General features: G+C 42.4%; 1 protein-coding gene across 2 annotated transcripts in view; it reads left to right on the top strand.

The window, feature by feature from the left end:
* The window catches only part of SLC25A17 (solute carrier family 25 member 17), a 74,933-nt gene extending 50,567 nt beyond the window's left edge, over window positions 1-24,366 (top strand). Inside the window, exon 10 of one of the 2 annotated variants that reach the window (XM_075553618.1) lies at window positions 23,810-24,366. In XM_075553618.1, the coding sequence (XP_075409733.1) occupies window positions 23,810-24,108 (299 nt within the window). In that variant the 3' untranslated portion in view covers window positions 24,109-24,366. The remainder of the gene's footprint in view (window positions 1-23,809) is intronic. The other variant, XM_075553621.1, reaches the window with a different exon arrangement.
* Window positions 24,367-25,386: the final 1,020 nt, after the last annotated feature.

The raw sequence follows: 25,386 nt of genomic DNA, 5'->3' as shown, positions 1-25,386 counted from the left end.
TATTTGTAGCTGTGTGCATGCTCTGGTCTAATCCAATTTGTAAGGTAGAATTGAGGTTTTGATAGTGGGGGGAAGGAAACACCAAAGAACTAGAGGAAAATTGTGTGTTTCATCAGTGCTATACTGCACCCTGACTGGCTCATCTCTTCCCTATGACCCCTCTGTGAGGGAATATCCAATTGTCTACAGATGGGCATTGGGTCTCCACTCCATGCCGCCACTCCTCCTTCACCTTGGTTATGGTTTTGTTCTTGGTCTTAGAACCTGATAACTGATCCCATCAAAACCTCATGATCACATAGGCTGGTGTGCTTCTTCCATGTGGGCTTTGTTGCCTCTCAGCTATATGGATGCTTGTTTATCTTCAAGCCTTTAAGACCCCAGATGCTATATCTTTTGATAGCTGGACACCATCAGCTTTCTTCACCACATTTGCTTATGCATCCATTTTGTCTTCAGTGATCATGTCAGAAAGGTGAGCATCACAGAATGGTGGATCATTAGAACAAAGTGTTCTTGTATTAAGGGAGTACTTGAGTCGAGGCACAATGTCCATCTGCAACCTTGATTCTTAACATGTAGATATGAGTACATAGTTCTTTTCCCCTCATTACATATATTTACATATGTACATGCCTGTTGTTAGGCCTCTATAAATGTCCTTTGCGTCCTGGTTCTTTCCTTTATTTTCTTTTACTTTCCTCTTGTCCCACCACCATGTTCAGCCTTCGTTCAAGTTTAGTAATTCCTTCCCGCTACATTGCCCTTGATTAAGTCCCACTAGGCATCCTATGACTTTCCTTCCATTTATTTTAGTTCACTTGTTGTTCCCTTGTCCCCTGGCTGGTTCCTCCCGCCCCCTTCCCCCACTTCCTTTCTCCCACATCCCCTTTTCCTGTATTCCCCCTGGACCCATTGGTCCCTTTTCATCTCTGAATTATTTATCCCGCCTATCTTATCTAGATAGACATGCAGAAACATTAATAAGTACAAAAACCAGCTAAATACAACAACAAAGGAAGTCAAAACCAACAAAACAATAACAGGAACAAATGACAAAAATAACACTAACAAAAAGAAAGCCCCTGACAAAAATGGAAAAGCCTATAAATAGTTCAAGGTCTGTTTGTTGGTCTTTACAAGTGTTTTCCAGTTGAGTTTGATGGGATGCCACACTGTCTCCAAAGTCTATTTTTGGTATTCCCTGTGGGTTTCATCTTTAACAAATTGTTTGTGAAACTGAAGAATTGAAGACCCTTCTAGGGAAATTGACGTGTTTCTCTTAGACTATACATTTTCTCTAGAAGATGGGCATTAACAACCGTAGAGATTACATTAGTTTCTCTGGAAGAAAATTGAATTTCTGTGTGGTTTTTGTTTTGAAGTGGACACTGCAAGAAGGCAACCTTGTCTGTTTTCCGGTTCAGCCTGAATCACAAAAGCAGGATTTTACCCTCCAAGTATACACAGTGGGAGTGAGAAATCGTTGGTCTTATCCCCAGCTCTGCCATGGAAAAGCAAATCACATCATGTTTTTGAGCTTCATCTTTTTGATAAGTGGAGATGATAACACTACTCACTTCAGAGGATGTCTGAGAGCTAATGATGCCAGAAAAATCCCTTTATGGTCGTGAGATCAAGAAGATCTGAGTGAGACTTGAGACAGTCCCATGGATTTATATAGCAATTTTCCTTTTTAAAGCTTATTCACTTTCTGATTTTATAATCCCAATATCTCTGTGAAATAGGTAGAGATAACTAACAGTATCTCCATTTAATTAACAAGAAAATTGAGACAGCAATATCAAATGAATTCCCTGGTGGGAACGAGGGCTAGAGTTTTGTTTCCTGCAGTTGAGTGTAATGATTAAGAGCATGGGTTCTGGAGTAGACCTAGGTTCAAAATGTGGCCCAACCCCTTACCAGCTGTGAGAACAAAGCAATTACTGAACTCATGGGACTCACTTTCTTCACGTGAAATTGAAGATTTTTATAAACTCACTTCACAGAAAAACCTCAATTCAAGAGAAAGTAGAAGATAACATGAAACTAGAACAAATTAAAAATGGGTCAAAAGGGAAAGCCAATGATAATATATTAAATTTTAACCTAACAATAGCTGCAGTAATCCACATTCCAATGAATTCTGTTTGAGGACACAATTTCACACCCCTGGTCAATGGTCTGAAAGAATTCAGTGGCTTAATCTGCGTGGGAACTCTGCAGTTGGATTTTGGGCTTTCACTGGCATCCTGGCATCCCTAACCTTAAAAAAGAAGTCTTGTGGCAGATTTTCTCAATACCATGTGGCCTTCGAAGTTCTTGACTGCTGTTTCCACACGTTAACTGATCGTGGATCCAAGTCAAATGGAATTTTTGGCAACTTTTATCTGTGCTTATAAATGTTTAATGATCCAGTAGTGAAGTTGTTTTTTCTTCGTTATGTTGCAGTGTAATCCATCCTGCAGACTTGATCCACAGCAGTAAGATGCTCCAAGTCTTTTTCACTTTCAGCAAGTGTGATTGTGTCAGTTGCATCTTGTTAGTCTCCATTGATGGCAGCTCCTTCACATAGTTGAGCTTCTCAAATTATTTGCTTTTCATATAGATTGAATAATTATGGTGAAAGGATACAACCATTTGTTCATTTTTTCTGATTTTAAACCATTCATATTCCCTGGTTCTTTTTGACTGACTGCCAGTTGGTCTATGTACAGGTTCCACATGAGTACAATGAAGTGCTCTGGGAATTCCCATTTTTGCAACATAATCCCTAATTTGTTATGATCCATACATAACACATGTCATACTCAATAAAACACAAGTAAATATCTAACTGGTATTCTCTGTTTGCAGCCAAAAATTCATCTATTGTCAGTAATGATATCCCGTGTTCCACATCCTCTTCTGAAATGGTTTGAATTTTTGGCCAGTCCCTGTTAATGGACTTATGCAATTATTTTTAAATTATCTTCAGCAAATTTTACTTGCCTATAAGGAACCCTGGTGATGTAGTGGTTACGAAGTGGGCTGCAATCCTCAAAGTCAGCAGTTTGCAACCACCAGCCACTTCAGGGAGAAAGACTGGACTTTCTACTCCCGTAACTTTACAGTGTAGGAAACTCACAGGGCAGTTCTACCCTTTCCTACAGGGTCACTATGAGTCGGCATTGAATCCAATGCAATGAGTTTGGTTTTGGGTTATATTAGCGGTAATTGTTCCCAAACTTTAGTATTCTGTAGGATGCCCTTCCTTTAGAATGGGCTCCTTCTTTAGAATGGGCATCGGTTGTTGGCCAGATAGCTGTCCTTCAGATGTCTTGGCATAGAGATAGAGTTCATGTTTCCACCTGTACCTGGAGCCTGTGTTTTTCACCATGTCTTTAGTACAGCTGAGACTTCTTCCTTCAAGATTTCCAATTCTTGATCAAATGCTACCTCCTGAAATGGTTGCACATTTGAAACATTCTTTTGGGTCAGTGACTGTATTCTGTCCATCATCTTTGATGTTCCCTGCATTTTACCCACAAATCCCTTCAGTACTGCATCTTCAGCTTTAAAAATGCTGAATGTGTTCCTCCCTTTGGTTTTCTAATGCTGGGCCTTTGCACATTTCCTTGTAATACTTTGTCCCTTTGAGCCACCTTTTAAAATCTTGTTTTCAGATCTGTTATGTCATTATTTATTCCACTTGCTTTACGTTCCAGAGCAAGTTTTAGGGCCTCTCGTGGTGTCTGCTGTTTAATGGCCTTTGACTTTCTTTGTGTGGGATGTCCCTGATGTTCTCCCACAACTCATCTGGTCTTCATTCTGGAAGCTTACTCTTGAGATGGCCTCTAAATTCAGGTAGGATATACTCAGGATTGTACTTTGGTGCTCATGGACTTGTTTTAATTTCTTCATCTTCAGCTTAAACTTGGAAATGAACAATTGATGGTCTTTTTCACAGTCAGCCCCTGGCTTTGTTCTGACAGATGATCTTGAGCTTTCTTCCATTGTTTTTTTCTTCAGAGATGTGGATTTTTGTCTTCCATCCAGTGAGTTGCAAGTGCATATCCACTATTTTTGTTGTTTTAAGAGTCATACAAATGTCATGGTCATTTCTTTCACGGAGGCCATATTTTCCTTTGCTTCTGACTTATTCATTTCAATAATGTATCGGGATTGATCAATTTCAGACTGCAGAAGTTGGTAGCAATCTCAATTTCCCCATTTTTGGGCATTATTAGTTGGTGCAGAAATTTGAATAGGAGTCATATTAATTGGTTTTCCTTGTAAGTGCTTGGATATTATTCTATGACAGCATTTTACTTCAGGATAGAGCTTGAAATACTCTTTTTGACACCGAATACAGCACTGTTCCCATTCAATGTGTCATCCCCAGCATAGTAGATCACGTCATTGTCCGTCTATTTCAGCTCATTAATACCTAGGATAGCAATCTTCAAGCATTCCACTTCATTTTTGACAACTTTCAATTGTCCTAGATCCACTGTTCATATATTTCACAAGTTCCAATTATTAATAGATGCTTGCAGCTGTTTCTTCTCATTTGGAATCACGTCATATCAGCAAATAAAAGTCCTGAAAGCTTTATTCCATTCTCCTCTCAAATGTCAACTCCACTTTGAGAAGGCAACAGCTATTCCCAGATGAATTTTGAGGGCCTTCAAATCTGAAGGTCTCATTTTTCAGCACTGTACCAGACAACGAGACTCACAAGGTTTCCCCTGGCTAGTTTTTTAAAGGTAGGTTCTACTACAACCACTTCCTTATTACAACAACTATTACTGTTAGGATTAACGAGGCTCCTGCTGTTTGAGGAGGGGTCACCGTGGTTCAGTAGACAACCCTCTCGACATTGAGCATGACCTGAGTTTGAATTTTTATCCTGTCACTTTACAGCCACTCTGACCTTGGACAAATGTAAATGAACTCAGAGTACTCTCAGGATGAAATAAAAGATACCTATGTCTATGTGTGTCCATATACATACCTCTGGCAGAGTACATGATGTAAATATGGGCTTAAAATGGTTTATGAACTAAGAAAATCATCTAGGTTTCACTTTGGGGCAGCTTCCCCCCTGGCAATTTTTTTTTTTTTTTTTACATTGTGGAGTTTCTATCAGTCTTTCAGGATATCTCAGAAGAGAAGCCAAATCTGATCATTTTATGTCTTAGTTGGTATTCAAATGAGGTCGCCCAAACACTGAACGGAGTGGGGAAAATAAGGACCATAGCCAAGAGCAGAAAGTCATCACTGAGTTAGTCCCCCACTTGGCTATCTAGGAGAGGCGAAGTTCAGCGACCACATCCAAGGAGGGCCCTGGCTGTGTTGAATGTGGGCAGAACACCGATTAACATTCATTGGCAGGCTGTTTGTGTTTGCAGTGCGTGTGGCTGACAACAGCGTTTTCACCACTCTGGACGTGGTAGGGCCTTGGATAGTGCTGGTCTTTGTAGAGTCCAGAAAGAGATGTCCAGTGGGACTTAGGAGGTAAGAAAAAGAAGTCTCCCAGAGGCTGGGTTTAGAGAGAAATGACAGAAACTGATTACTTAAAGACAGAGTCAAAAGAAGGACCCTTGGGAGGTCATGTTACACAAGCTGAGCCTGTTGTGTGACATCCGGTTGATTCTGACTCAGCGACCCTTTAAGACACAGTAGAACAACCACGCCGGGTTTCCTAGGCTGGAAACCTTTCCAGAAGTCCATTGAACCTACCTTGTGTTCATTGCCCCTACCACAGTGAAACCTCTGAGAGCCAGACTCCATGGGCGGCCCTGTCTGGCCAGACCTCACAAGGGCTCCGCCTTTGACAATGCAGTCGTGACTACCCTTCTTTTGGGTGGAAGAGATTCGTGTTTCTCTCCTCTGACAGGTTCCTGCCTTACACAGGCTCCTGCAGTACAGAAGCTGCAAAGGGTCTCCTATGGCCCTCCAGTACCTACTTCACTGAGTACTTTCAGCTCAAGACGGTGCTGACCTCTCTTCCACCAAACTGGTCCTGTTTGCTCAGTAAGCGTTTGCCCGTTTGGAGAATTCTTGTGTTCTGGTGTTTTCTCCATTGCTGCTCATCGGGTTTTTCAGATTTCTCTAATTAGTTCACGGCTTTTTGCAGTAGAATTGATTCTGCTAATCAGTTGACTTCCTTTAACCTTTAAAGATTCATTATTTGCTTTAATTGGAGTTACCAAAATGATCCATTAGCAGTGTTGATTATATAATTCTATCGTGTGGACCTTTTTCTGCTTGCATTTCTCTAGCACCTGCTGGCAGCGTGGATGGGCAACCAAGTGGGTGGTTTCCCTAAGTGGGTGTCATACGGAGAACATACTAAATTGCTCATTCCTATTCTAGGGCTACCGCTCTGTTCGTGTGTTGAAAGAAAGTGTCTCATCATCTTCCAGAGCAAGCGGGAGGCCAGTGGCTGGGAGAAGACAGCTGAAGAACGGCCAGCCCCTGTCTTCCCAGAGCTCATAGTTCTGTGTGGGAGGCAGACAGGCGGAGGAACCCCACAACTTAGAATTCACCATGGAAATTTCTGTGGAAAACTAGCAGTGTTCACGAGTTACTTTAGGAACTGTCAGAAGCTGCCGTGGGCTGTGGTCAGGAGGCTTTCCAGGACAGGTGACTTGAACAGGAACTTCTGAAGAAGTGGGAGAGGACCTTCATGACAGAGAAAATAGCATTTGAAAGTAGAAAGAAGGTGTGAAAGAGCATGATGGCTTGTCCGAGCTTGGGACATTAGTTTGAATTGGAACCTTTCCAACCGAAACCACTTGTTGAATAAATATTGGGAGCACCTGCAACAAAGGACACAAGACGATCAAGACCCTCCTTTAAGGTTTGTCTTCCAATAGGCTGGAGCTTAAAGAAAGAAGATAAGGCCCGTATCCACCTAAGGACTTAAGCTCTGATTTCACACAGGCGTGGAGAAACTCTACATAACCTGAATGGCTTCGTCAGCCTCTGTCATGGCCAGCAGCACAGGTTAACCTTACTGAGAATGATGATTGCTGTCAAGGTCTAGACTGTGTTAGATTTGTATCCATATGGAAATGTTTACTAGTTCAGGGCCTAGTGGAAGCCAAAATCATGAGTATGTTACCTTACATTGGTAAGGTATTAAACAAAAACTTCACTGTGGAGATGAGGAAGGAAAGTTCTTACATTTGCAACTAGTTCATGAATAGCCAAAAAGCAAAAACAAAAACCCCCACGGCATTTGCTGCATCACAGCTCTACGTAGAGTTCTGAGACTCCATCTTTCCGGGCGCAGGCAGCCTCATTTTTCTGGTGAATTGGAACCACAGCCCAGTGCCTCACCCACAGCATCATCGGGACGCTCATACAATTTTGTTAACACTCTTAATTCCCTTAATAATCTCTGATTTATAAGATTCACTTTATTTTAAATGCTTTTAATACTTACATAGATGGAGCGATTGAGATACAGAATTGCTTGGACACAGTAAAGGCTTAACTCATTGTCATCGATTCAGCTCTTGACCACAGCAACCCTAGGTGACGAAGTAGAACTGCCCCATGAAGGTTTCCTGGGCCGTAATTTTCATGGGAGCAGATCTCCATGACTTTCTTCCGAAGAGCAGCTGATAGGTTTGAATCAGCTAAGCACTTGCATACTTAAGTACTGCTCCCCAGAACTCCTAGGCATTGGGGCAAGGTCTAAACAGAAGCCCAGATGTCCTCATGTTCTCCCTGGGCTCATGCCGCCTAGAGGAGCCTGTGTCTGGACTTCTCTAGTACTTTAGCTTGAGCCTTATTTCATGAAGTAAAGTCAGGAAAATCAAGAAAACAGTAACTGCAACAAAGATTATGCACTCTGCCCCCCTACAAATCACTGCTGATAGTTCAGTGCATCTGTTTTTAAATGTGTTTTAGATGTGTTTAAATGTTTATGTGCACATTGGTTTATAGGTTTTTTAAAATCAGAAAATGGGATCAAGCTATGTCTAATTTTTAAAACTTTTCCACATCAAATACCATTAACACCCATACATATCTGCCATTTTCATTACTACATAGAATTACATGGTACAAATGATCCATCATTTCTCAGACTTCATTGATGAGAAGCTTCGAGGCTGGCTCCTGTTTTGTTTTATTGGTGTTTTTTTTTTAAATACAGATAAGAGGCTTCATAAAGTTCCTGAAAGTACTCTATTAGCTTTCTATTCCCCCTTTTCCCATGAACTTCTTGAAGCCCCTTCACAGTGCTGTGATGAAATCCTTAATATAGTCATCTTTTTATACTGCTCTGATTGTTTACCGAAGAAAAACTTCCCAGAATCCAATTACTGCGTCCAAGGGCATGCCTACTGTCATCGTCATAATGGAAAATTAAAACTTCAGCCTCTGTCTTCGTGTTCACTGCCCATTTGCACTATGTAACCAACCATTCTCTCGTTTCTCTTCCCCTCCCTTTTGGCACATGTGACATTCTGAGTGTGACAGGCGGGGCTGGGTGCTGTGCGTGCTTTTTCATTTCATCCTCACAGCAAAATACGAAGCGCAGAGTGGAATGAGACATCAGAAGTCAGTGTTGGAGGAGTTTAGAGTTCAAAGTGAGTTGATGCCCTGCACCTAGAGAGCATGAAATGTCACATACTTAGATATAATACAAGGAAGAGGAAGGCATATTAACAACCTACAATATGCAGATAACATGCCTTGCTACCTGAAAGTGAGGAGGACTTGAATCATGTGATGAAGATCAAGGATTGTGGTCTTGAGTATGGATTACAACTCATTGTAAAGAAGACCAAACCCCTCACAAACGGAGAAAAGATTGAAGCTGTCAAGGATTTTGTCTTGCTTGGATCAAAGCTCATAGGAGCAGCACAGCAGTCAAGAGATCAAAGGACACATTGCATTGGGTAAATCTGCTGTGTAAGACTTCTTTAAAGCGTAGAAAAGCAAAGATGTTACTTGGAGGACTCAGGTGTGCCTGACCCAAGTTATAGTATTTTCAGTCATCTCATATGCACTCACATGGAATATGAATTGGACATTGAATAAGGAAGACTAAAGAAGAATCAATGCATTTAAACGATGGTGCTGGCGAAGACTATTGAGAGCACCGTGGACTGCCAGAAGAACAAATGAGTCTGTCTTGGAAGCAGTACAGCCAGAATGCTCCTTAGAGGCAAGGATGGTGAGGCTTTGTCTCACCTGCTTTGGACATGTTTTGGGGAGAGATCGGTCCCTGGAGAAACACGTCATGCTTGGTAAAGTGGAGGGGCAGCGAAAAAGAGGAAGACCCTTGGCAAAATGGAACGACAGAGTGGCTGCAACAATGGGCTCAAACATCACCATTGTGAGGTGGCACAGGGCAGGGTGGTGGTTTCCATAGCGTCGTTATGAGTGGGAATCGACTTGATGACACTGACATCATCAACAAGAACAAGATATCAGTTACTCAAAAGCCCAACCCAGTGGCCATCGAGTCCGTTCCCACTCCGGGGAGCCCCCTGTGTATCAGAGTAGAACTGTGCGCCGTAGGGTTCTCTGGCTCTGATCTGTCTTGTAGGAGATCACCAGGCTTTTTCTTCTGAGGCGCCTCTGAATGGATTCAAACCACCAGCCTTTTAGCTAGTAGCAAACTGTATCTGCCATCCAGGGACTCCGAGGATAAAAACAGATACCATTTACTGATCACTTACAATGTGCCTGTTACCATTTTAGATGAGTGCCTAGCATCCAATCTTCCTACAAAGGCCCTAGAGCCCGTGGACTTTGCAGTTAGTTCTCCCTTGTGGGCTCTGGTTCTGTGCTTCTCCTAGACTCTTAGGCTACGTGGACGTGCGCCTTTGTTAGTTCTGGAGGCCAAGGACTCCTTAGTCATCTTGAACGTTCACTATGGCATTACTCTGGGTGAGTGCTTCCGTAGAAATGCTTTTCAAGAAGATGATGATTGTGGACATCGGACCTTTGTCATTTCTCTGCATGGGCTTTTTCATGTCTTCTCAACTCCCTGCCACCTAGTCTGTTCTGACCCAAGCTCTGAGTTCATAGAAAATGGCTTCTTTTTGTGTTTTTGTTTGCTAATTTTGTAATTCTAGACAGGAGGAAGTCCTAGAAGCCAGCAGAGGGCAGTTGTAGGCTGCCTCCTATATCAGCATCATTGTAGCTCCCTGCTGTCAGAGACACCTACTGAAATGTGTTCCTAATTAAACCAGAGAAAAGAAGCATTCTTCTCCACGAAGAGCACTTTGAATGGGAGCTGCAGCTTGGACCCAGTGGAGCACTGCCTTCAAGCACCTCCTTTATCTATGAAAGCAAAGGATGAAGTAGGCAGTACTTTGCTGAAATTGTAATTTTTACCTTTTCCTTTCCCCAAGCACACGCCTAAGCTTTTCATTTGCCACCTAATTGAGAATCCTTTCTGGGGAGCTGGGGAGGGACTGGCACAGAAGATAAAGACAGTAGCTCTCCAGGGCAATAGAAATTGAAGTCTGGGCCACAGAATCACCAGTTTGGGCCAATAGTCCCCACTTCTGTCAAATCCTTTAATGGCCCTGAGAAAGAGGGAAAATCAAATTAATGCAAAGCTGACTGGCCCACAATTGAGTTAACTCCTTTTCTGTTCACTGGGGGGAATGCCTATAGAATGAGCAAAAGGGAGAAGAGGTAAACAGCATTTTGACAACTTGGGAGTTTAAAAATCGATTCAAGGCCTTGGCGAACCAGAGGTTTTGATATAAACAAATCTTTCCACATCATTTGCAATAAACCTGGAGAATTATTCTTTTAATGAATCGTTCTATTGGAGGGCTCTTACAAATCTATGACAATCCATTATTCAATTACATTAAGCACACTGATACATATGTTGCCATTAACATTTCCAAAACATTTTCTTTCTACTTGAGCCCTTGGGATCAGCTCCTCTTTTCCCCCTCCCTCCCCAACCCTCCCACTCTCATGAATCCTTGATCTGTTATATATTGTTATTTCGTGTCTTAACACTGTTGTCTCCCTTCACCCACATTTCTGTTATTCATTCCCCTGGGAGATGGGCTATATATCCAACCTTGTGATGAGTTCCCCCTTTTTTCCCCTTCCGCCCCACCTGCTCCCATCCCTCCCTCCCCCACCCTCATGCTATCACTATTCCCACTACTGTTCCTGAGGGTTTTTTTGTTTTGTTTTTTTTGAACATTTTATTAGGGGCTCATACAACTCTTATCACAATCCATACATATACATACATCAATTGTGTAAAGCACATCTGTACATTCTTTGCCCTAATCATTTTCAAAGCATTTGCTCTCCACTTAAGTCCTTTGCATCAGGTCCTCTTTTTTTTTTCCTCCCTCCCTCCCTCCCCCCTGAGGGTTTTATCTGTCCTGAATTCCATGTGTCAAGAGCACATCTCTGTACCAGTGTGTATACTCCAGTCTAATCAGATTTGTAAGGTAGAACTGGGTCATGGTAGTGGGGGTTGGATGGGGAGGAAGCATTCAGGAACTAGAGGAATGATGTGTGTTTCATTGGTGCTATACTGAACCCTGGATGAAACGTTCCTTCCTTTTAACCCTTCTGTGGGGGATGTGCTATTGTCTACAGGTGGGAGTTGGGTCTCCACTTCCAAACCTCCTCATTCACATCAACGTAAATTGTTTGTTTTGGATCTTTGATAACCTGATCCTGTCAACACCTCATGATCACACACAGAAGACTGGTGTGCTTCTTCCAGGTGGGCTTATTTGCTTCCCTGCTAGATGGCTGCTTGTTTAACTTCAAGCCTTTAAGACCCTAGATGCTATATCTTTTGATAGCCGGGCACCATCCACTTTCTTCACCACATTTGCTTTTGCATCCATTTTGTCTTCTGTGATCATGTCAAACCTGGCAAATTATTAATACTTCTAGGTTGTAGCCCACGACACCTAGCTCTCATCAGTCTGTGCTTCTGGAACATTTGTGATAGTCATCTCCTTTACCAGTTTCAATGGAGTACACCTGTGCCAGGTACTTGCTGAGTCCTGCCATGCAGATATGAATAATATCAACTGATTTTCCTACATTGCTTTGTAATCCCTCAGTGGTGCCAATAGTGAACAAAACCAGCTGCTAACCAAGAGATTGGAAGTTCAAACCCACCTAAGGTGTCTTGGGGGAGAAAAGGCATGGTGATGTGCTTTTGAAAAATCAGCCATGGGTATGGATTGTGATAAGAGTTGTACAAGCCTCCAATAAGATTAAAAAAAAAATCAGCCATGGAAGTCGTATAAGTACAGTTCTATTCTGGTTCATAGGGAGTCTCCAGGGGTTCAAAAATTGAGTCAAGGGCAACTTCCTTAATTGGATATATCACCTTAAGGAGCCATCTGGCATCTACTATCTCGTTTGGTATTCATTTCAACCTTGAGATGGATTGGGCAGATGATCCCTGCTTTTTAGATGTGGAGACAACTTCAGAGTGGTTAAGTTACTTATTCACAGTCAGTCTGTAAGTGACGGGGTCAGACTTAAACTTGAGTTTTCTAATTATCCCCCTCCTTTCCCACAGCACTTTGCTGATTTCCTAGAAGAGAGAATCCTATTTTTCTTCAGCATGAGCTTGAGAAAATATAATGTGGCAAAGGACCCAAGATTAGAAATGCAAAATACATTATAGCCTCTAAGAAGTTTGACAATTTAATAACAGCAAATAAGCTCATGAGTTTACCAATCCTTTTTATTATTATTATTCCAAGGATTAAAGGTGGGTCTCAAGTAGAGATAATTTTTTTCTTTGGAAGTATGGATTAAAAAAAATTTAATGAATCATTTTATTGGGGCCTCCTACAGCTCTTATCACAATGCATAGATGCATCCATTGTGTCAAGCACATTTGTACATATGTTGCCATCATCATCATTTTCAAAACATTTGCTTTCTTCTTGAGCTCCCCGTTGCCCCTTCCCCAATCTCCCTCCCTCATGAACCCTTGAGAATTTACATATATATGTATGTATGTATATATATATATTTCCCCCCCATGTCTTACACCGACCTTTCTCTCTCTTCACCCACTTTTCTGTTGTCCATCCCCCTTAGAAGAGGTTATATATAAATCATGATAGGTTCCTCCTTTCACCCCGCATCTTCCCCTTACCCTCCTGGTGTCACTACTCTTATTATTGGTCCTGAGGGGTTTATCTGTCCTGGATTCCCTGCTTTTTGAGCTCTTATATTATACCAGTGTACATGCTCTGGTTTAGCCAGATTTGTAAGGTATAATTGAGGTCATGATAGTGGAGGGTGGTGAGGAAGCATTAAAAAAAACTAGAGGAAAGTTGTATGTTTCATCGGTACTATACTGCATCCTGACTGACTCATCTCTTCCTTGTGACCCTTCTGTAATGGGAAGTGCAGTTGTGTACAGATGGGCTTTAGGTCTCCACTCGGTGCTCCCCTCCCCTTCATTCACATTGATATGATTTTTTGTTCTGGGTCTTTGATGCCTGGTACCTGATCCCATTGACACCTCGTGATCACACAGGCTGGTGTGCTTCTTCCACATGGGCTTTGTTGCATCTCAGCTAGATGGCTGCTTGTTTATCTTCAAGTCTTTAAGACCCCAGATGCTATATCTTTTGATAGCTGGCTACCATCAGCTTTCTTCACCACATTTGCTTATGCATTCTTTGATTTCTTGATTGCTGCTTCCAGAAGCATTGATTATGGATCCAAGCAAGTTGAAATCCTTGACAATTTCAGTTTTCTCTCCACTTATTTTGATGTTGTCTATTGGTCCAGTTATGAGGATTTTGTTTTTCTTTACATTGGGTTATAATCCATGTTAAAGGCTGCAGCCTTGATTTTCTGTATGTTGTCTTGATTTTCTCTATTTACCGCTCTAGAATATCCATTGCAATGACTATACTGAGTCCCCAAATAAAATTCAAGATCAAAGTGTTTATTAAAGAAGTGAATATGTTGTAATGCCAGTGAGAAATGCTCAGTATGTTTATCATGACATGTTACAAAATTCTAATGGCTGAAAAGGCATGCCACTCTGCTGGCAGTCTCATCCTGAATGCACTCAGCTTCAGTTCCATGGGGCAGCAAGCCTACATTCCCCCAATTAAATGCTCAAAGATACCCACTCCACAAGTTAGCCTCCTGCATAAAGCACTCTGCTTGATTTGCTTCATGGCTTAGGAAGTCCACCACTCTGTTCCATGCTCTGGTTCGTGGCTCTGTTGCTGGTCCTCTGGTGTTCTAGCTGTCTTCTGGATCTAGGAGGTTCAATGCACAGGGATCTCGGTCCCGAAGATGCTCTCCACTCCTGGATCTGGCTGATAATGAGATTCCTCCTCCTGCTTCCCAGAGAGCTCATTTTATACGCAGCAGGATGGCATTCCAGGGAAAGCTGTTCACAATTACTCACAGTTGAATCCTGTCAATATCTTCCCCTACCTCCTTACCAGACCCATGCAGGAAAAGGTTATTTGGTGGGAGTTAGTCTTGGCTAGAAAAGCCACTTTAAATACCTCACTGCCCACTCTTCCCCCCCCCCCCATCAGCAAGTCTTCCTGGCTTTCAGCAAAGTTATGTCATCTGCGTATTGCAAGTTGTTAATCAGCCTTCCTTCAAGACTGATGCGTCATTGTTCTTCATATAGTCCAGCTTCTTGGGTCATGTGCTCAGCATACAGATTGACTAATTATAGTGAGAGGATACAACCCTGTCACGCACCTGTCCTAATTTTAAATCACACAGTATTCCCTTGTTCTTTTTAAATGACTGCCTCTTGGCCAATATGCCGGTTCTAAATGAGAACAATGAAGTGCTTTGGAATTCCCACTCTTCTCAATGTTATCCATAGTTTGTCATGATCCACATGGTCGAATGCCTTTGCACAGTCAATGAAACACAAACGAGCATTTGGCTCATGATCTTGAGCACCCCATCATCTCTTTCCACAAATGTAGTCAATTTGATTCCTGTGTAATCTTATCTGGTGACGTCCACATTTATAGCTGCTGTTTATGTACTGAAAAAAGATCATATGTAGACAACTGAACATCCCTCTCAGAAGGTCACAATGAAGGAACAAATCAGCCAGGGTGCAGCATAGCACCGACTGAACACACAACATTCCTCTAGTTCTTTAATGCTTCCTCCCCACCACTATCATGACCCCAGTTCTACCTTACTAAACCTGCTAGACCAGAGCATGTACATGGGTACAGATAAGAGCTCTCAACACGTGGAATCCAGGACAGATAAACCTATCAGAAACAGTAATGGGAGTAGAGATACCATTATGATAGGGGGAAGGTGGGGGAATAAAGGGGATAAATGGGGAACTGACTACAATGATTGACGTATAACCCCAACACCACCACCACCACCACAAGGGGGATGAGCAACAGAAACGTGGGTGAAGGGAGACAGCGGATGGCATAAGATATGAAAATAATAAAAATGATAATAATTTATCAGGGATCTGCAAGGGCAGGAGGGCTGGGGAGGGAGGGGGAAAAAAGGAAATACCAAGGGCTCAAGCAGAAAGAAAATGTTTAGAAAATGATGACAACATATGTACAAATGTGCTTGATACAATTGATACATGGATTGTTATAAGAGCTATAAGAGCCCCCAATAAAATGATTAAGAAAATAAAATGATTTATTAATAAAAAGGAAAAAGGTAATTGTAATGAAGAAGTCATAGGTTTTTCAAAATTTTACCATGAAATTCCAGCTTAATGTCTATCATCAAAGCCATATTTACCAACTACTGTTCTTTCCTCTTTGTTTTCCGACTCTCACCTTCCAAAGGACCAGTGAATCCACTTATCAATGCATCTCAATTGCATGTTTGATTCATCTTTAGACCAAAGAAGTTGGTAGAATTCTTCAAGTTCTTCATTACTAGCTTTAGTGGTTGATATATAAACTTGAATAATAATTGTATTAACTAGACTTTCTTGTAGATATGTAGGTATTATTCTATCTCAGGCAGCATTGTCCTTCAAAATAGATATTGAAATGTTCCTTTTGATGATGAGCACAACACAATTCCCCTTGGATTTTTTATTCCCAGCTTAGACCATATAATTCCCAATTAGACCATATCCTTGTCTGTCCATTTCAGCTCATTAGTGCCTAAGATACCGATCTGTATGTGTTCCATTTCATTTTGAGGCCTTATTTTCCTAGATTCATACTTTGTGCATTCCAAATTCAAGTATTAATGGCTATTTGCAGCTGTTTCTTCTTCTTCTGAGTCATCAGCCAGAAGGTCTTGGAAGCTTTATTCCATCCACATCATGCAGGTCAGCTCTCCTTTGAGGAGGCAGCTCTTCCCCAGTGATATTTTGCTTGCCTTCAAACCTGGAAGGGTTCATCTTCCAGTACATTATCTGACATTGTTCCAGTGCTATTCCTAAGGTTTTCTGTGACTGATCCTTCAAAAGCGGACAACCTCTTCCTTCCTCCTAGTCTTTCCTTAGTCTGGAAGCTATCCACTGGCACCCGTTCACCGTGGGTGACCCTGCTGATACTGGTGGCATCACAGTAATACGCAAGCCACCACCATACAACAAATGGACAGATGGGTGGTGGGGTCTTCCATTAAACACTATGGAAAACACATGAGAACCACAAGAGATTGTTTATACTGTGTTTCACAATTTACTGCAGAGAGAAACTGCTCGGGCAGAGATCTTAATGTTCATGGCGTTTTAAAATATCCACTTAGAGAATAAGTGGACCTGTGCAGTCCAAACCCATGTTGTTCAAGAGCCAGCTGTGTGGATTTTCCTGTCACAGCTATTGACACTGTGACTAATCTCCCTGACCCTGAGGACTTTCTCCTCTGATAGGTGTCTTCCGACTTGCTGACACCCAGGCTGCCCCAACCCGACGTGTTTACAGCTCTTGTAAAATAAGAGTCGTGACCTGAGAAAGAGTAGCTCCTCCAAGGAGCACATGGGCTTTCTGTACCCTGTTTGGCTACTTGTTGTTAGGTGCCATCAAGGCAGTCCCAACTCATAGCGACCCTGTGCACAACAAACAACTCTACCCGCTCCTGCACTGTCCTCACAATGATTCCTATGCCTAAGCCCATTGTTACAGCCACTGTGTCAAGCTATCTTGGCTATTTGGATGTCTCTTATTGCCTAGAGTCTCAGCACTGTGCTGGGTGAATCATAGTCAGCCATGAGATATTGCTATATCATCAAATCAAATTACTGTTTTGACTCATTGAATTTTTGTTGGAGAACACTCACAGCAAAAACACACCCCATTTCAACAGTTTCTACATGTAGAAATTGGTGAGTGGATGACCTGCTTTAAAAAAAATTATTGGGGGCTTGTACAACTCATCACAATCCATCCATTGTGTCAAGCACATTTGTACATTTGTTGCCATCATCAGTCTCAAAACATTTGCTTTCTACTTGAGCCCTTGGTATCAGCTTCTCATTATTTCCCCTCCATCTCCCACCCTCCCTCCCTCCCAAACCCTTGCTAATTTATGATTTTTTTTTCATGTCTTACACTGACCGATGTCTCCCTTCACCCACTTTTCTCTTGTCCATCCCCCAGAGAGGGAGTTACATGTAGTTCATTGTGATTGGTCTCCCCCTTTCCCCCCTCCTTTCCCTTACTCTCCTGGTACCACTACTCTCATTATTGAGATGGCCTGCTTTAAGTTGTGCAAACCTCCTTATCTTTCTTTTCTGAGTTGCTCCTCTTCCATAAACATAAACTCACTGCCTCCCAAGATTCTTACCTCATCTTTCAAGTTGCTGTTGTCAGTTTCATCCCATGTGGATAGATCTTACAAAAACACAATGCTCTTACAGTCCCTGGGGAAAACAGTATATTTCCTTAAGATGTTAGATATAAGCATATGGTGCGCTTGACATGGTGGATGTATGTATGGATATTGATAAGAATTGTACAAGCCCCCAATAAAATGATTTTTAAAAATTATTCCTAATGGGGGAGGGGGATAAGTAAAATAATAATTAAAATAAGACGCACTGGCTATTACAGAAAAAAAAAGAAAGAAGCATATGGTATGGTCCAACCATCCCTTCCCTAGGTATATGGCCTAGAAAATTAAGTGTCGTTCAATCGCTGGACATAAAATGAGTGTATAAGTAAATGATGAAGAAAGCTGATGGTGCCTGGCTATCAAAAGGCTTAGCATCTAGGGTCTTAAAGTCTTGTAGTTAAACAGCAGCCATCTAGCAGGGAAGTAACAAAGCCCACACGGAAGAAGCACACAAGCCTGGGTGATCATGGGGTGTCGACAGGAAGAGGTATCAGAAGTTCAAAAAACATACAGCCAAACCGATATGAAGGGGAGTGGATGTAATGGAGACCCAAAGTCCACCATCAAGACAACTGGACAGTCCCTCTCAGAAGGGCCACACGGAACAGAGGATAAATCCAGGGTGCAGGACAGTACTGATGAACCACATAACTATCCTCTAGTCCTTTAGGATTTCCTCCCCTTACAAGTAAGGTCTTTATGTGTTATACTTCATTAATCCTATTAGATTTACGTTTGTTAATTTGTATGTTTAAGCTTTCTCAGTACATAGTAGTCAAGATAGATGACCCCTCAGAGATAATGACAGGAGTAATGGTTCCCTAAGGGTCTGGGAAGTAAGGCAGGGGAAGGGGAGAAAGGAGCTGATAGCACTGATGATTGTATAACCTCACCCGATGGGACTGAACAGCAGAACTGTATGCGAATGGATATATTGGAATGAGTAAGATATGTTAATAAAACTCTTATAATAATTTTAAAAATAGACAATAGCATAATAAATGGAGAAAAGATAGAAAAAATAGGTGTCGTTGACACTAATAGATGCAATGCACACCCTTGTTCTTCACAGTACTATTCATTAGCAAGAAGACAGAAACCACCTAAGTGCCCCCCAGCAGATGAATAGACAAACTATGATACATGCAAACAATGGAGTACTATGCAACATTAAAGAAGAATTACGAATCTGCGAAACATCTCGTAACATTCAAGAAACTGGTAGGCATTATGCCAGGTGAAGTAAGTCAGTCAGATAAGGTCAAGTATCCTATGAAATCACCACTATATAAAGTCAATAGAAGGTTTATACCTGTAAAGAAACATTCTGTAATGAAGATCCGGAGTGGGAGGGGAAGTCACTAAGTAGTAAGCAGAGGTATGTTGACGTAGGTGAAGGAAAAGGTAAGGGGAAAATCAGTATCACAGAACTAGGGCAAAGGAAGACATGGGGAGGTACCCAAGAGTTAAAGGCAACAAGGGTAATTGTTATTATATCACTTGCAACAATGATAATAATGACCAATGCTTTACAGGAGGATACACAGGTCGTTTGTAAACTGAACAGGTGTGGGATGCATATGGAAATACACCTGCGGATGCATATATAGGTTTGGCAGAGGATGTTTCTAGGTTCACGTTTCACGTGCTGCAAATATATTTGCAGAGCGGACCATCAGAAGGGACTAGTCCCTGGACAAAGACATCATGCTTAGTAAAGTAGAGGACAGCAAAATAGAGGAAGATCCTCAAAGAGATGGATTGACACAGTGGCTGCAGCAGTGGCCTCAAGCATGATGATTGTGAGGATGGTGCAGAGCCAGATAGTTTCCTTATGTTGTGCATAGCCATAGGATCGCAATGAGTCAGAACCGATTCAATTCAATGGCATTTAATAACAGAACAGTCAAGATACAGGATGGCATCTTTTACCCGACCCTGCTCAGAGATGCCACCATCAACAGTTTACTGTAGCTCCCTCCACAGCCTGTCTATGAATTGAAATGTTTACTTTCTATCTAATCTTCCTTGTAGTTTTGATTTCCTTATTCCTAAATCATGCTCACCTAGCCCTTTTCTTCACTGAGGAAATCCAAGGGACCTTGTTGGTGATTGTTAGCTGCCCTTGAGTTTGCCCCCAACTCACCATTAGCCCAGCATGGCAGTTACATAATCTGCTGTCAACTTGAGACTATTAATAGTGATGGGGTGGAGTTTAGCCTGTCAATCAGGTTGTAGCGTGATGACCTCATTTGGAGGCGCTAAGATGATAAATATCTCGCTGGAGGTGGGACACAGAGACACACCCTGCAAGACATTCAAGACATTCCCATTGACAAGACACATGGAACTATGCTAGAGCTCTGGAGCTGAAGGAGCCACATGGAGACCCCTGCCAGCACTAGGATGCTTCCACTGCCACTGGATCCACAGTACTTTCAATCCACTGGCCTGTGATCTTCCTGCATTGGGTGTCATTGTGTGTGTTGCATTAGTCTTAAGAGAAAATTATAGACTGGTATCAGAAATATGGGCTAATATCGGACTTATGGACTTGATCTGGAGTGAGGTGGGATGCTTTCTTAATATATAATTGCTCTTTGATATAAAGTTCTCTAGAACACACACATGAGTGTCTAAGAATTTGTTTCTCTAGTCAGCCCGAACTAACACACCAAGGCACGACAGGATGGAATGATGTCTAATCCTGGCACCATCCACTCGGTCGGCTGCAGCTCAGACCCTTAGGATCTGTAGAGTTTTTATTGGCTGGATTTCCACAGTAGATGACCAAGCCTTTCTTTCTAGTCCATATTAGTTTGGAAGTTTGGCTGAAACTGTTTCAGTGTCATAGCAACACATATCCTTCCACTGACAGATGGGTGGTAGCTATGCATAGGGTACAATGGCCAGGATCACAAATGAAGGATGATCACACCATGCCTGAAAAGCCACAGAGAATCAGGTATGAACCACATTGAAACATGACCACCACAAAGATCTTAATGGAATTGGTTGCTCTTTTAACTTTAGTCTGGTCTCTCCTGAGTTTCAGGTGTTGTTTTCCAAATAATGATGAAAATTCACTTTTCCTCAACTTTTGACAGCCAAACTCACTGCCATCAAGCCAATTTCAACTCATAACAATCCTATAGGGAAGAGTAGAACTGCCCCTATGGGTTTCCATGGCTGTGAATCTTTATGAGAGTAGAAAACCGCATCTTTCTCCCTGGGAGCTGATGTTGGGTTTGAAATGCTGACCTTGTGATTAGCAGGCCAGCATATAAAACATGCCACCAGGACTCCTTGACCCTCTTAGATACCTAGGTTCAAGTTATGTCCTCTTGATGGCCTGTCTGCAGTCCGTCTTCATCCAGGAAGAGGCTCACCTTTCTGAGAACAGTGGTCCCCACTGACTTATAGGACTAGGGCGAGGGACTTAAGGGTGGCATATCATTTCCAGGCCAAAAATCATTACTAAATGTAGAGCATGACTGCAGTAATACAACATGGTTTTCTTCTATGCACTTGGCCTGTAATATCTGTCAATCTTGCTGTTATTTCTTCCAGTGTAAATATTTTAGCAGCTCGGTGGAATGAGAAGCTCCTTGATAACAAGGACCCCAGCCTGTGTTTCCCTGTCTATTCCAACACAGAAGGCTCTGCTGTGAAAAATGATACTGACTGCTAGACTGATAGTGCACTTGAGTTTGAGCCTGACTCTACACTGAGCCACGAGCTTATTGGGAAAGTGAAGTAGCACCAGGTGTCAGCGGTTTTATGCGGGGAATGCAGTGCCCTGTAAGAACTCGGTGTCCATAGTCGTCTGTGTCCTTCCCCTTCCCTGTCCTCTGGCTCCAGCCAAATGGTAGATGGTGGCCACGAGCATCAGAGACTCTCCATCAGTCACTCCATCAGTGACGTTTGGAAACCACCCTCTCTCCAAGTGCTTAACTTTGGGCAAAAAGGAAGAAGGCTTCCCCAGACTCACGTGGGATTACGGTGAGTGTGATGCCTGGCTGTGCTGCTGTGGACACTGTTTAATCATCCACGGATTGTTTTAACCATTTTGATGACTCTTAGAATCAAAGAGGAAGGGATGGAGGTCCCTGGATGGTGAAAATGGTTTGTACTTAACTACTTAAAGGTTGGTGACTAAACCCACCCACTGGTACTGTGTAAGAAAGGCCTGCCAATGTACATTCACGATTCCAGCCAAGAAAACCCTACGGAGCAGTTCTACTCTGTTACATATGAGGTTGCCATGAGATGGAATAGACAATGGGTTTTGGGAGGAGTGTGCATAGGGATGATGGGAAGTGAGAATGTGGGTTGTGTGCAATTTTTATGCTAGGGGAAAAGACCACAGGCTCCAAAAGATTCTACACAGATTCTTTCATTAACCCTTAAACATGACAGAGACAATCATTCAGATGAAGGAGACCAATAGATTGTACCCCACTGCGTCACAGTCATTCGGCACGGTGGAAGACAATACTGTTATCGCAAGATCATGTTTGCTGGCAGTTCGCTTCACCACTGTTCCAGGTGGAACTTCAGCAGGGAGGAAAAGATGAAGATTGGGATATTTTCATAATCAGAGATTTTAAAAGGTTACAGAATTGGTTCTGGGATTTCGGTTACCTGGCTACTTGGCGGTTGATGTCAACATTCAACCTTGAGTTATCACAGGTGGTTATATGATAGTATTAGGACCCAAATCTCATAAAATTGTGTCTTATTGCGAATTAGGTGAGGTTCGCAGAGCAGATCACCAGCTTTACATTCAACAATTCATATACATTCTGTTTCAACTCATCCACTGCAACCCCTTCAATGTGCTGATCATACTTCCTCCCCATGTTTACTACATCTGCTTCTTTCTTTTCTATCCTTCTGAACTTTGTCCTTGGGTAAATGCTGCCCCTTGATTATTCCAAGACAGGTGAGTTCCGTTCCAGACTTGGAAAGTGACTAAGGGTCATGTGGTCTTGGGACTTCCACCATTCTCTACCCAGCCAGTAAGCCTCATCTCCTATGATTCTGAGTTTTGTTCCACATTTTCAAGCCTCTCTTTCCAGGACCTTTTAATGCGATCCTTTAAAGAGCAGTTGGTAATGTCAGCCGAGCACCATCTAGTTCTCGTCTCAGGATTGTGGAGACTTAAAATGTAGTATCTCTCTGTTGTCATTTTTCCAGGTGTAAATATGTGAGCAGTGCCGCTGAAGTGAAAGTTCTGTGATAACAGAGACCAAGCCCATGTTTCCCTGTACATTTCAACACTGACTTGTACATTAATCCACTAGACAAACTGATGGTCACCATTCTTCTTTCCTCCCCATGGAGAGAGACCAATAGTTAACTGCTCCCAGGCCTTAAAGACCCCCATCACTACTTACCAAAGTCAGATGTACAACAATGCCTTTGTGGACTATGTTATACCACTTGACCTTGATGTGCCTGACACGATGACAGGACCCCAACCTTAACTTACATCGGGTTATCTCGTGGAGTGTTTTCTCCTTTGTTAGGTACATGTGTTTATTAATCAGTTCAGAAACCTGCTGGGTCAGTTTTCCCATCACATAACTAGGCGAAAGCAGAACTGGGTCTTATCCTAACTTCCCTAACGCTATTCAAGCACCGATAAACCTTTTGGGCTCTCCAGATCACCCTAGTACCCCCTTATTATGCTTTCTTTCAATGCCATCCCACCTACCTAGTAATGAGTTCTAGATCCATTTACAACAGTCGGAGCTGTAGAAGGTTTTCTAGCCCTACAGAGCAGGGAGTTACTTGAGATGGGCCTTCTAGCTATAGTCTTTTGTAATATTTACCAAATGACTGGCTTTGACTATGCAAATGTGAGGTGTTTGTGGCTCATCAAGGGGATTGGACAGCTTGCTAATAATGTATATAACAGCCATATGGAGGTGAGAACATTGAAAAACAAAGCGTATAGAACTCTCACGAAGGTGATTGATTATTTTTGCCTTCTCAGGAGCAGAAAGGGGACCTCACTGCCATCAAGAAAGAAGAGCCAGGAGCAGAGATGTCCTTTGGGCCAAGGAAGCTTCTCAATCTAGGAGACAAAGAGCTGTGATCCTGGAGACAGCAACAGAAGTGGCAGAAAAGCAGCAACAGCAGAGGCAGCAGAATCAAGAGCACAGGATGGAGCTATGGATTACCCAACCCCTAGATCCAAAAAGCCATGTGCCTTTGCTTTGGCAGTCTTGCTTTGATAGTGAGCTGCCTCCCGGGCATTTTTCTGGAGAGCTGTTTACTGAACCATTGGGCTAGAGTTGACCACCTTTGGGCTGAGACTTCCTGGTAGAGGATCTATGAGGCATTTGTTAACAGAGCTAAAAAAAAGCTAGGTAACATTTGCCTGAGCAAGGTAGAAACCAAAGGATCAAATAAATGGCTGAGAGACTAAAGGCAAGAGAGAAACTAAAGGCAAGAGAGAATGTGCTTACGGGCATGGTTGAGAAGAAGCTGTCCTGATGGAAGAACTGTAAGCTGAGCATTCCTGATCCTGAATTGTAACCTGTCGCTGTCCTAATAAACTCTCGAGTCATGAGTCTGGTCTGTGAGTTCTGTGTGGCCATTGCAACAGAACCCGACAGGGAAATAGGAAGTGCTGTGGGAGGGACAGTTGGTGTCTGAGCTGGTTAAGACGTTGGAGGCTGGAGGCATGTCTGACCTCTGCCTCATAGGAATCCGCCTTGAGCAGAGGTTGGTTTTGATTCCCCTTCCCCTTTATGAAGTTAGAAGAGCTCAGACATCACAGATGCCATCCATACAAGCCGAAACCCCTCACAAGCAGGCAAGTTTGACATGTTACTCCCAATGTTGACATGATTTAAAATCATGTACCCTTCTAAAAGTTTCCTCATTAAGAGAAACTTGTGGAAACAGATAAATCTATGGGGGGGGGGGGGGGCGTGGGGAATCACCCAGTTCTACCCCTCCCAACACCACTGTTCCTATTTTAGTGTATTTATGATTTATTTTGTCTGTGTATAAACTCTGAAGGGGACTTATGTGATGGCAGTTTCAAGCCTACTCTAGTGTGTGCTTTTGCATCTGTGTATGCGTGTATTTGCATTCTGCATCAGAGTTTATCTAGTTCCCTTTGTTGTGGCATAGTTTGTTTTTCAAACATAACTGAATGACCCTCCCATTGTCAATGTAGGTCAATGATTGCTCAGGGACCCCCATGTCTCGTCTATCAGGAGCCAGTGAAAGGCTGGGGAGAAAACCCAGAAATTGTCCATCCACACTTCTCTCTCAAGGATAAGTCAAAGCACTCTCAGTCTCAGCCAGTGGCGAAAAGCAGGTTCTGACTGCAACATGTCCGGACTCGGATCTCCACCCCACCACTTACTGGAGTGATTTCCCGTGAACTACTTTGCCTTAGATTTTCCATCTTAAAGATAAGATGATAATACATCCAATCTCACAGGACTTTTGAGAAGATTACACAAATTAATTTCTTAAGTGTTGTATCAATGTTAGCTACTTATCTTGGTTATTGATCCAAAAGTACAATTGGGGGGATGTTTTGTTTTTTATTTT

This window comes from Tenrec ecaudatus, chromosome 6 (genome assembly GCF_050624435.1).
Source record: "Tenrec ecaudatus isolate mTenEca1 chromosome 6, mTenEca1.hap1, whole genome shotgun sequence".
Lineage (NCBI taxonomy): Eukaryota > Metazoa > Chordata > Mammalia > Afrosoricida > Tenrecidae > Tenrec > Tenrec ecaudatus.
This window is presented reverse-complemented; position numbering and strand designations above follow the sequence as displayed.